Source organism: Amblyraja radiata, chromosome 10 (assembly GCF_010909765.2).
Source record: "Amblyraja radiata isolate CabotCenter1 chromosome 10, sAmbRad1.1.pri, whole genome shotgun sequence".
Classification (NCBI taxonomy): Eukaryota; Metazoa; Chordata; class Chondrichthyes; order Rajiformes; family Rajidae; genus Amblyraja; species Amblyraja radiata.
The window spans coordinates 37655251-37669105 of NC_045965.1; the positions used below are offsets into that span (position 1 = coordinate 37655251).

Consider the following 13855-nt stretch of genomic DNA (forward strand, 5'->3'; position numbering starts at 1 on the left):
AAATAAATTATAGCATAAATACTATGCATATATTTGCAGACGTAATCAACCTCTCCTGTCACAATAATGTAGCGAGTGACCTGTTGCGCTAACCAGCGCCAGGAGGATAACTACCTAATGAGGTCCGGTCAAAGCTAAGAATGTAGCTGGAACCCCCTGGTGTAATAGTGTTAACACAATGTCAACCTCTCATACTGCATTGTACTTGTCCTGGGAAACTTATGTAAAAGATATCCTTTATTAACTCAATATCCGAGGTGAACCCAACAAAGGGGACCTCGTTAGCTGCAGTAAGTCTGATGGAAAGCACCTTGGCACAGTTAATGACCCTATAACTCAATATTGTCAAAGACCATTTAAATGAACTGCAATTGCTCAAAATCTGTACCATTTTAAATGTAACATGAGCATTAAACAAACGCTTCCCATCGCCTGAAGCAGCAAAGTACTGCTTTTTGGTACCATTCAAGCACTGTGAATACATACAAAAATAAGTGTGACAACCCAAGCCGTAAACAGTCAATTGAGGATCTGTAGAACATAAATTGATTTTATCATGCGACTGATTTCCCGAGCCACAGGCTGAACCAGCAAGCTACGTTTAAAATAACCATATAAGGTTGCATTATTATTATTCCCGACAAATCAGGAATCAAACTGCATAGGCCAATTCCACAGCTGGAACCTAAAGCGGGCTCTTGATGACTTTATTTCAAGACCCGACTCATAAAGCAAAATGGAGGAAGACATAAAAGACCATTCCTCATGCTTATAGCGAGAATGTATCTTTCGCCACTGTTATGCCACACATTTTTGCAACCTTTGAATTAGCATGAAAACAACATATCTATATTCGGTGTTGCATTGAATCAGAATTTCATAAATACTGTGTGGTCCAACACCCATACTGTGTTGTCATTGATCTGTACTTAATGATACACCAGTGGCAAATGAGATTATGTACCTATTACAGGATCTTTTACTTGATTGCACCCTCGTGCTTATCATATGCCACATCATAGTGTATCAACATGAAGTTGAGCATGCACCTATGCATATTCGCTCAATCACTCTTTAACCTATAAAATGCACATAGGGTCTATAGATAGTTGATACCAATAACTGAAGAGTTAATAACTTATGCAAAACTTCTGCACCTCCAACTAGAGATGACATTCACATTTTCCCACCTTAAGCCATAGCATCATTTTGCAATATAATGACATATTTATTGATCAACTACTGGAGCAATGCTGAATACTGTTTGTCCATCATAGTGACTTTAGTAGCTTCAGCTGGTAATAGCAAAGGTGTGTTATCAATTACCTTCATGGCCCTTTATAGTTTGCCATTAAGCATGCTGTCAGTTCTCCCACTTGCACAGCTGCATCACATCTATTACATTGCCAGTTAGTCTAATGAATAGAAACTGCTTTATAACCACAAGGCTGTTCCAGGTTTCTATTGACTCCAATCTGTTGCCCAGGGCGGAGTCACAGGCCAACTATCCATTTGATAACAACTTAATTTAACTGGATAGGAGAGAACAATTTCTCAAGTAGCTTGAGACTGAAACAGTGGATTTTAGCCAAATACAGCGCCAAAATATAATCCAGACAATACATCACAAGTGTTTTTGAACTCTGAGTAGTCCTTTGAATGATTTATTGTCATCATATTGTTAAATTGCCTCATCATAGCAATGCTTTCAAATATTTCTGATGATCATTGTACTTGGAAAACCCTATGAAATCAGTTTGATCACCCTTCTTTCATAATGAACAGGCCACGTCTGCCATCATTTCGTGTCTGCCCTGAACGGCAACTCTGGCCCGGTTCCGATAATTCTCACATGTCCCAAGACAACTCTTGCCATAATTCTGACCTTGCCTTGAAAGACAATTCCACATATCTCCGAGCCTGTCTCGAAGGCAAACCTGGCTAAAATACTGGACCTGGCTCAACACTCTTCTGGCCAAATTCCAACCTCCTTGGAATACTAGTAATGTCCAGTTTACCTGGTTAAAATGCCTCTGTGTAGATGACAATGTCTCAATCATTTGTGTATTGTACAACCAATTGTAAATCTTACCAATTTGTTCGCGGTCACTTAGTTGTAGAGTAACTCTGGTCAGCTTTCATGCTGCTACCAGCTTCAGTGAACCGCTTCCTGCCGATGAAGCCGTGGGGTGCATTGTCCCCTAAACTATGAATCCTTGCTCGTCATTGGCCTAATTAGTCCAACAGCTTATGCTTCGTCCTTCAGGTTTTGCCTGTGGAATAGGTCTTATCTGAATAGAAGATTCAGCGGATGGCTCTTACGTCCCCTGATAGCGGTGTTCACTGCATTGTGTTGGGATGGCAACCTTGCTGTCAGGAATCGTACCTCTGACATGTGCCCTTCATACCTTGAGGTATGCTCCACGCTGTACCCTCAGCCTCGGCATCAGATTACACTGACCCGGCATGTTCTCCTCTTCCATAAGGGAGACATTAAGCAGCCCTACTACAAGACGCTGCTGGTGCGGCCTCTCCAACAGGCCCACCCTTCAGGGTCAGAAAATGCCCCGGTAAGCTCACCTTCTCCATGAGGGAGACATTATGCAGCCCTTCTACAGGTGCTGCTGCCATACATTTAAGCAGCCCTATTACAAGGCGCTGCTTGTGCGACCTAGAGCAATAGGCTGGCACTGCCATAGACTCGGCATCCCCATTAAGCAGCCCTGTTACAATGCGCTGCTGGCACAGGCTCTCCCATCTGCCCAACACTGCCATAGACTCAGCTTCCCCTTTAAGCAGCCCTGCTGCTGGCGCGGACTCTCCCATAGTCCCGCACTGACACAACTCCTGATGTTAGGGTGTATCTAGCTTGAGCCTCCTCTCAATAGGGCTCCATCCTGGTCAACCTCCACATTTTTCATTTTACCGGAAGGGAACCCTCCCGGCACCAGAACTGACCACTTTCATCAGTTTACCCCATATCTTGGGGTCCTCTGCGGTCTGCGCACCGTATTGCTGGGGGATTTCCCCTCCCCCGGGAATCCCAGCACCCATATATATTACCGGAGGGAAAACCCCTACCGGCACCAGGGCTGACCATTCTGGTCCGTTTAACCCCTTTCCTGGGGACCCCTGCGGTCTGAAAGCAGCATAACTACTGGATTCCCCTACCCGGGAACCCCAGCCTCTATATGTATATCGGGGAAAATCCTCCCGACACCCGGCATCTATATTTATATCAGAGGGAAAACCCTCCCGACACCCGGTATCTATATTTATATCGGAGGGAAAACCCTCCCGACACCCGGTCTACTGGAGGTCCCTTCCCCGGGAACCCCAGCATTTATATTTATATTGTAGGGAAAACCCTCCCGGCACCTGGCCTACTGGAGGTCCCCTCCCCGGGAACCCCAGCGTCTATGTGCCTTTCGTAGGGAACCCTCCCGGCACCCGGAGCGCCTGGAATCACTGACCACCCCGTCAGCGACCGACTTCGCGTACCCGACATTCCCAGCTATCCGCTCCCGCGGCAAGAACCGGGGTTTCCCCACAGCCCATAGCTGGTTCCCTCGTCGGTCGTCGCGAATCCTCCGGCAGGAAGCCTCTGGAACAAGAGGTTCCTGCAAGGAATAAAACAGGTAAGAAAAACAAGCTTACCTGAAGTTTAAACTTACCGCGCTGGAGGAGATCCTGCTGCCCCAACCGGTCGCCTGCACCAATGCGTCTGACGTAATGACGCACGTGCGGCTGTACGGGGTTCTTCACGTAGTCATTCACGTGACTCCGAAGTAAAATGTATTCCTGTACATCAACCTGTTGGTTCACAAAGGGACTGCACTACTGGTTGTCATATAATAAAGTAATTTTATTCTCAAACTTTTGTGACTGAGTTTAGCATCTCCCTTTGGTTCTATGTGGAGGAAAATGATAGAGGCATGCATAGAGGAATCTAAGATACAAATGAAAGTTTGAGAATATGTTTACACAGTTGAATATAACATTATCAACATGAAGATCACAATTTTGAGCCTTGGAACTGTCAGTCATTCAGAAAAAATAATCCACAAAGGGATTAAGGAAGAAGAAAATCATCAGATTTTATTTCAAAACTACCAACTGTTCAAATGGCTTACAAAACCCTTGCATCAAAAGCAACAGCAGCATAAAATGTTATAGAACAGATAAATACAAGTCATTATAAAGCGTCATAGCAGAATAAATCTTTCCTGATATATTCTTAAAGATTTTCGCTCTGGAAACAATTTAAATGAAATAATTTAGAATAAGACTTCTCCCTCTCTTTTACATAGGAAGATGGTAATATTGCTTTAGCTATCATTTAATTTCCCTTTCCAGAGATACAGGGAAGAGAAAGAGGCATATGTGAGAATTGAAATTCATTGAAGCACATCCCTTTCCTTTTTAAAAAATACTCTAACCTACAAACTTTCCAATCGACAATGCATAAATCTTTGAGCTTCAAAAAAGATGGACATCGCCACGTATGATTTAAGCTAAAAGTGCATATGAACATATACATATTTCCTCTCTTATGATGATATATCTGGACTTATTTTACCACACTATCCCTTTTCATAGTTGTTTAGAAGATGGTTTTGATGCCTGTGAGCAAAAATCGTTTTGATTTATTTGGTGTTCATGAGCATCAGTGATTGTTTATTTGCAGCTTTCTAAGCTGTTTGCTTTGAAGGTTTGAGAGCGAAGCCAGGTTATGTTTATCTGCTGCAAAAATCATGCACTATTAAAGAAAAATGCATTTTGATATAGTTTTATCAATCTCAATAACTTTTAACTCTATTTCCATTCTCTGCAGAGATTAGTTAATTATAGGGTAAACCATATAAAGGACATAAGCTGACTATCAAAATTATATGTGTCATACCAAAAGGGATATCTATTATAAAACTTCAATCTAGTCTGAAGAGAAAATGTAATTTTATATTTGTTTCATTTGTATAGTATGCTTGTTGGCTTAAAGCATTGTGCTGATAATTTGTGCAAAGGTAGAAAGGTTGAAACCGCCCATAATAGTGGGCAGTCACAAAAGAGAAAGGGCAACTAAATGAGTTGCAGATAGTATGGAGACTGAAATGTGATGTGGACCAGAAAGGGAAACCGAAAAGGAAGTTACACCAATCTCATAAATTGAGTCGCAATATAAAGATTTTGCCTTGACTAGCTATCTATATATATCCTGGATAAGTCTACTTGGGTTTACACATTATATGTCTAAAATAATTTTCGTAAGAGCAAGAGCGAGAAACTATGTATTAAGCTGGTGCAAGTCTTTCTTTTTTGATCTGGTCATTGGATGCAACAGTAAATTATTTGGTGATGTTAACTGGTTATCTCCCAATGCTGAAGATGGATGAATGCAGAAAGGTTGTATGGGCAAAACTAATAACTGCAATTTTGAAGTGTCCAATCATTTACATTTATATTACCATTGCCAATTTTGTTCCATTTAATTTTTTTCTCTCTGATTTGGTAATTGTATATCACAGAACAATTACAGAGAATAGAGAGAAGGCAGACAGATTAACGTTCCAGGAGATTTTCTAAGATATATGTTGTGCGATTTGTTTTTATTATATAAATGAAATCAGTACTGCACTTTTATAAACCTTACAGATTGCATTCTGCCAGGTTTCAAGTTTCATAAAAACCAACACAAAACAGAAGCCACATTCCTCCCATAAGAGACATCCAATTCTGAACATCAGTGGATAATTTTGCTAATTGTAGCTGCCTGTCAGCCTGGTTGCATCGCTCAGTATAAAGTCCTTAGGGACTGACTTCATGCTTCCCGCAGCAGAATAGTAATTCTTATGTAGTTTAAAATGAAATATAGTATTCAAGAACATTTTCTCACTGCCAGGTGGTTTGAGGAGCCAACTTCAGTCTTATCTAGAGAAAGCAGATTAGAGGAAAATATTATTTTTTAGTTTTTTTAATGAAGAACTAGCTGCAACAATACTTAAATCAGTAATTTTTGTTTCCTGGCATAGAGTTACAAACTTATCAAACATCATGGAATCGGCTACTTGACCAGACTACGCCAGTGTTCATTCTCAGTCTTTATCTAACCCTAGAGTAATCGTCTAGTTCTTCCTTCCCCATGTGTTTATCCGGATTCTTGTTATAAGCAAGCATTCGTGCTATTCACCTCAACTTTTTCTTTACCTAGTAAGTTCCACATTCTAATCTCTGAATAAAGATATTTCTCCTGAGTTTGCACTGGATTTATGAGTCACTATACAGAATATTTTTAAACTATCTTTATACCTGTTTTGATTTCCATCACGCCTGATGACCTTCTCAAATCAATAGGCAACTGAAAATTCACAAAAACCTCATATGCTAATTAAATTACAATCTCAAAATTCCATTCTTGAGTTTCTTTCCAGGAGCAAAGTTTTCCAGGTTTTCCAGTGATCTTTGCTTGAACAACAATGTAGATCTAAGATAACTAACAATATAACACAGAATGATTTGTTAAATAAATAACACCAAAACATATCTATGTTGATAACAGCTCATCAGAGAGATCTAAATAAAGTGATTGTACAGCAAGCTCTGAAATCGGTATTCAAAATGCTTCACTCACATAAAATGGTGATTCAGTCAACACATATTAATTCACTTGTCATTGGCAGTACAATTATTCAAATGAATTTAAGAATGTTTCCAGGAAAACCACGCTGAATAATGAATCATATTACTCAGAATCTATAACAAAGTATGGTCTAATATAGATGAACTGTGGAATTAACAGTTGTGGAAAATGGATTAGGCTATTGAGCCCCTTGAGCTTGTTCGGCCATTTGATACAATGGCTGATCTGTGACTTCTCCATCTACCGGGCTTATTTCTGTTTGCTTTGACATATTTTACGAGATCCATCAATCTCAGGTTTCAAAGCAACAACTCATCCAGGATTAATTTTCAGTTATAAAAGAGTGTTCCACATTTTTACCAAATTCTGTATCAACTTCTGAAAGGCATTATATTAACCATATATAACCATATAACCATATAACAATCACAGCACAGAAACAGGCCATCTCGACCCTTCTAGTCCGTGCGAACACGTATTCTCCCCTAGTCCCATATACCTGCGCTCAGACCATAACCCTCCATTCCTTTCCCGTCCATATAACTATCCAATTTATTTTTAAATGATAAAAACGAACCAGCCTCCACCACCTTCACTGGAAGCTCATTCCACACAGCCACCACTCTCTGAGTAAAGAAGTTCCCCCTCATGTTACCCCTAAACTTCTGTCCCTTAATTCTCAAGTCAAATATTAAAGTTTACATTCCCTCACCTGTGTCTAAGGTTTATACAAATTGGTCAGCAATTGAAAAGACACAGTAAACAATCAGTCTTTGTCTGGGATTAGGGTTAGGAAATTCCAGAAAATGCCAGAAATTTCTACTGATGGATTTTTAGGCAGGAGATGCCTTTCTTTCCTTTGTTCATTTTGACAGTGCAGAAATGAATGAGTGTTCTCTGCATTGTAAGCAAGCAAGTAAATAAATTGTTAAAGGGAATCCATTTCAGCATCCTTGGCATTGACCTATGATCAGCTCACTAGTGACCCCTATGGAGCAAATAGAAACAGCCTTCACAGGCATTGGGAAAGTCATCTCTTGGATTGAGTAGTCTGTAGTCAATGGGAAACACCATTGAAAATCCTGGAAGAGACATCTAGATATACATTAAGTGTCAGATGCCGTGTGTTAAATTATTAACTGCACATAGGACTCAGAAAGAAAACAATAGATTGAATTACTATTTTATGTGTGCTGAATGCTGATTTCTTTAGACTTTAGAGATGCAGCGTGGAAACAGGCCCTTGTGCCCACAGAGTCCAGCAATCGCTCTGTACACTAGCACTAAGGACAATTTACAGAAGCCAATTAACCTACAAATCCTAGGACTGTGGGAAGAAACTGGAGCACCGAGAGAAAAACCATTCTCAGGGAGAATGTACAAACTGTGTACTGTCTGCACTGTAGTCTAGTTTGAACCCGGGTCTTAGGCACTGTCAGGCAGCAACTCTACCACTGCGCCACTGTGCTGCCCTTCAGTGTTTGTTGTACAGATTAAAGACTCACATATTTAGGTGATATGTGAGCCTTTATTTAGGCCATTTTCGTTATGATGTTTTGTTATGAGCACACAGTTATGCTTTGATGTGTTAAATAAATCATTCAATGTTAAGGGGCTGCCCCACTGCGGCGACCTGATCTGCGAGTTTAGAAGAGTTTGCCCTCGACACGCTCGCAGCGTGGCCGACAGTTGGCCCTAGAAGGTCCTATGAGGCCACTGGAATGCTCCTTCATGCTCGCGGGAAGTTCGCGCATACTCGCGGCCTCAGCTAGGTCGCAGAAAAATTTTCAGCATGTTGAAAAATGTTCTGCGAGTAAAAATTGGTCGGCATGGTTCTTTTTAACTCGTAGTGCAGTGGAGTGGGGTCGCTATTTAGTTACAGGCAGTCGAGGGTAGCCGTAGACAATCTCCTTCGTTGACCGGGCATTTTAATTGGCTCATTGGAGTTTTCAGGACCCAGGAAAACCGACCGGTAGGTATAATGCCCGCTAAACTTAATTAAACGTTGTCTGACTTCTTAAGTGTCTCCACTCCTTCTCCCCCACTTCTCTCCCCATCTCTCTCTCCCCCCCCCCCTCTAAAGGACTTACCCTACACTGTGCAGCTGTCTTTTAGCTTCCTCTTCATCGTGGGTGTGCATTTCAGACAGCGCTCCCCCACTTTCCCTGGCCCCCGCCTTTGCGATGTGTGTGTGTGTGCGCGCGGTCGGTCGATCCAGCTCGCGGTTTCATCGCTGACGGTTGATCCAGCTCGAGGTTTTCCAGGCGAGTGCCCTCGAGCTTGAAGGTCGAAGACACTCTTCTGAACTCGCGGATTAGGTCGCTGCAGTGGGACAGCCCCTTTAGTTAACTTGTACACCTTAGGCCTTTAGTGTTTTCAAAGCAAAGGACACTGGAAAACATTGTACTCAGAAAGGAATTTTGAACCCATGCACTTTTAATTATATTCGTTTTTCATAGAAATTCGCTAGTGAGGTACACCATTATGTGATGTTATATCATTCAAATTTTTGGCACTTTTCTCATCAGTTTCCTGGATATCTTAAACTTCAAATATACCCATAACCTCTTAAAACTAAAACCACCAACTTTAATTTATTTCATCTTTCCAAGGCTTCTGAAAAAAAAGAAAATGCTGATTATACGCAGAAAGTCCCTTTCCAGTTTAATGGCATCTTTCCTATAACAGGGTGACGAAAACTGAACACATTACTCCAAGTGTTGCCTCACCAACGTCTTGTATAAATATCCAAGCTGACCATGATGACGATCTGGATAGTCTGACTATGGATGTGGAGAGGTTGTTTCCGCTAGTGGAAGAGTCTAGGGCTAACGGGCACAGCCTCAGAATAAAAGGACATAGCAAATGAGGAGGAATGTCTTTAGTCAGAGGGTGGTGAATCTGTGGAATTCATTGCCACTGATGGAAGTGGAGACCAATTCAGTTGGTATTTTTAAAGCAGAGATTGACAGGTTCTTGATTAGTAAGGGTGTCAAAGGTTACGGGGAGAAGACAGGAGGAAATATAGGCAAGCCATGAATGAATGGTAAAGTAGATGTGATAGGCCAAATGGCCTAATTCTGCCGCTATGATTTATGAACTTATTTACATTAATCTTATTTCGTACATTATACCCATATTTCTCTATGCTTTTCTATCTCGGAATCTGTGCAAATTGCTTTTAAATCCTTTAACAATTCAGTTTAAAAAGATGTACAAAAACACTTTTTTAAAAGGATATTGGGATGAGGATAGTTGATTGTGAGTGGGATATTTGTTATACTGATTGTTTTGGGAAGGGTGATTATAGGGTGATGGGTTGTATATATGACTAAGAGATACTGTATAGTATATGAGGGTTTTTTATTTTATTTTTATTTTTTTCTCTCTTTTTTTGTGTGGCTTTGTAAATATTTGATTAGTGTATAAATGTAAATAATTTGGTGTACATATAGCTGCCGGTGTACATATGGTGTACATATAGCTGCTAAATTTGTATAAGATAAATATAAGCAGTTGAATAAGGGGTGGGAATTAATAAGCTTTGGCTTCTTCCTGCTCCTTTTCGGACACATACGATTTAATTTATTTATAGATATTGTTTATGACACTTTATAAATATTCTTGTTTTGTTTTTTTGTTTTTTATAAGCTGTTTCACACTTGCTTTTTATTCTTTTATTCTGTTCGAAATAAAGAATTAAATAAATAAACAGTGTCTGTCTGCCGCCTTATGTGGCAGCTTGTTGCAAATAACCACCACCATCTGTGTGCAAAATTGCCCCAGCAGATTCTTTTAAACGTTTTACCCTCTCATCTTAAATTTGCTCCCTTGTCCTAGACTCCCCTGCCACTATCAACCTATTCATGCTCCTCATAATATTGTAAACCTCTATAAAGTCACCATTCAGCCTCCTATGTTCCGGTGAGAATAAACACCCCTAAATCCCTGCCATTTATATGTCCAGCCAGTACTGACATCCCAAAATGCACCAGCTCAAACCTATCTGCATTCAATTCTAACTCATCTGTCGCCACTTTACCTAACATTCCAACTGATCTATGTCCACTCTATCCTTAAATAACCTTCTTTCCTATCATCACATTTTCTTGACTCCAATCGCCAATCAAATTCGGATCCAGTTTTCCAACATGCTTCAGATTAGCCTACTACACTGGATCTTATCAAAAGCCTTACTGAAGTCCATGTTTTCTTATCTACCTTCTCAAAAAACACAATCAGATTTTGAAGAAGGGTCCCAACCCGAAATGTTACATACCCATGTTCTCCAAAGGTGCTGTCTGACCCGCTAAGCTACTCCAGCACTTTGTACCTTTTTCTGCTTCCTTCTTTTTCCTTTGTTTACATTCGTGAATGGATTTCTTAAAATAACTAAAAAATACTTTTATAATGAGAGGATAATCACATAATTTAATTTTCTTTCTTTCTTTATATATGTCAGGCCACAATTCACAAGGCCTTCTGTGTGTAGAACATTCATACTCACCATTTAAATTATACATCACCCAATGTAGTAAGTGGTAAGAACTCTAAGATCTCTGTGGTGAGATCTCTAAGATCATGTCCTTAAAAGTGGTGTAAATCTCCACACACCAAACTGATGTATTTGTAGCGACTAACGGGTAGCTTTGTTTAAGAAGGAACTGCAGATGCTGGAAAATCTTAGGTAGACAAAAATACTGGAGAAACTCAGCGGGTGAGGCAGCATCTATGGAGCGAAGGAAATAGGCAATAGGAAATAGTTATAACGTTGCCTATTTCCTTCGCTCCATAGATGCTGCCTCACCCGCTGAGTTTCTCCAGCATTTTTGTCTACCAACAGGTAGCTTTGTGTTACTTGCTGCCTTGTGATTTGATTGCTGTAGTTTGAAGTATTGGTTGTTATTGGTCATTTGGCTGATTTTGTATAATGCCAAAACTATGCCTATCAGCACAGTTAATTGAACCAATCATTATTTATTTCCTTTGAATTTTTTTTGAAACATGATGTCAGTTACGTTGCTAGTTATGCAAAACTTTTAATTATAAAAATGAAATGTGCAGATGGCAACAAAATTAAATTCAAGACACTTTAATTACTTTAATGAGGACGATTATAAATGCTTTACTACATCTCAGTAATTTTCTATGTGGTCTTCTCACTTTTCCTGGTAGAGAGTTACTGACACTGAAAATCAATTATTTCAGTAAGGATAAAGAGTTTACTTCAGTTCACTCATTTCAAAACAGCTGCAGTGGTGAGTCATTGAGGTATAACCATATAAAGGGATTGTTTTTTGTGTAAAATATGAGCACTGTCACAAAGGTAGTTCTGAACTATTTTGAAAAATTCTTTTTTATTTTTCCTTCACAGACTAAACTGAAAATTATGACTTGTGACTCCTTGAAGTAATAGTCTGTTATTTAATTGAGCTATCTCTGTCAGATTATCCATCTCAAAAGGGATTTCAAGACAGTGCCAATTGATGGGGCATGAAAATCTATGATTAACAATCAGAATAGGATAACATTTTCTGGTCCTGCTGGTGAAACTGTAGCCAGAGGGATAACTACCCAGTTGATTCTCTCTGTTCTGCAAAATCATCCCTCATTTTCCATCAGAGCTGTACTTTTCGTCTAATTACTCCTAGCATGTAGATTTGCCCCATGAAGCCAAAGCCTGGCATGTTATCAGCTCTAGAAGGACTTCATATCACAATTAAATGGATACCTCAGTGTTGTCATCCAACCACCTAACTTAGTATGCAAGTCTACAATTGAGATAGTGCCATGCAAAGCAGGATCATCTAACCCTTACAGACCATATAGCCATCTGCATCCTCGGCTGCAATGACCAAGGCTTGTTGGGGGTTGGGAATGAATCACTGTCTAGAACGAGTCTTTATTTAGGGGCAGCATAGTGGATGGTAGAGCTGCTGTTTCACAGCCCCAGTGACCTGGGTTTGATCCTGACCTCAGGTGCTATCTCTGTGGAGTTTGCATGTTTTCCCTGAGACTGTGTGAGATTCCTCCGGGTGATCTGGTTTCCGCCCACATCTCAAAGATGTGTGAGGTTGTAGGTGAATTGGCCTCTGTAAAATTTCCCATTAATGTGTGAAGAGGACGAGAAAGTGGTATAACATAGAACAGTGTGAACTGGTGATCGATGGTTGATGGTTGGTGTGCTGAAGAGCCTGTTCTTATGCTGTATCTTTAATTTTAAACTAAACTAAAATAAGGCAGGCAAGGGCAGCCAACTAGACAAAGGACATAATTGTGATAACTCAATGATTATGTGTCTCTGCTCTTGACTACATGTATAAACAATTTTGGCTCATTGAATTGCTTGAGTTTGTCTTTTATAACTTATGCAGAAGGTGATAATGAAATGATCAGTAATAGCTGGCAACATGGGAGCTAAATCACAAAAGATACTTGGCTTTCTGTTTCTTCATTAGTAGTATGAATGGTGGGAAATAATGAGAAGGCAGCATTTGATGTTCATTTCTTGTTCTCTTGAGAGTTTTGTGAAGCCATTTTTCTAACCCACCCCAGTTCCTGAGGTAAAATAATTATGATGCAAGAGCATTCTGCAGGGAACTATACGGGGTCAACTATTGTTCATCATCAATAATAATGATTTGGATGAGAATATGTGTAGGAAAGAACGTCACCCATTCCTTATCTCTAGAGATGCTGCCTGTTACTGAGTTACTCCAGCATTTTGTGTCTAACTTGGATGAGAATATGGTTGGCATTGTTTGTTAGTTTGAGGATGAAACTAAAATTGATGGTGTAGTGGAAAGGGAAATCAGTTATTTAAGATTACGACAGAATCAAGACTTCTGAAAATAAACCAAGGAGTGGCAGATGTAATTGAACTTGGACAAGTGCAAAGTGTTGCATTTTGGTAAGCTAAATTGGGGCAGGTGTTATACAGTAAATGGCAGGACTCTAGAGAGCGTTGTGGAGCAGAGAGCCTTTGGGGTACAAATACATTGCTTCCTGAAAGTGGTGGACACTGGTAGACGGGGTAGTAAAAAGGACATTTGGCATGCTTGGCTTCTTTGGACAAAGCACTGAGTATAAGATCATGTTAAATGTTGTAAAAAAAAGATTCACAAAGGTGTTTCTGGGATAGAAGAGCTTGAGTTAGGTCTAAAACTAGAGGGCATATGTTTTGGGTGACAAAATAACATTTAAAGGAGACCCGAGGGG

At 40.1% G+C, this 13855-nt stretch overlaps 1 protein-coding gene across 1 annotated transcript in view; it reads right to left on the reverse strand.

Moving 5' to 3' along the window:
* Positions 1–4072: 4072 nt before the first annotated feature.
* The window catches only part of agbl4 (AGBL carboxypeptidase 4), a 472100-nt gene continuing 462317 nt past the window's right edge, over positions 4073–13855 (reverse strand). The window contains exon 14 of the mRNA XM_033027816.1: positions 4073–5928. Coding sequence (XP_032883707.1) covers positions 5925–5928 — 4 coding nt within the window. The 3' untranslated portion in view covers positions 4073–5924. The remainder of the gene's footprint in view (positions 5929–13855) is intronic.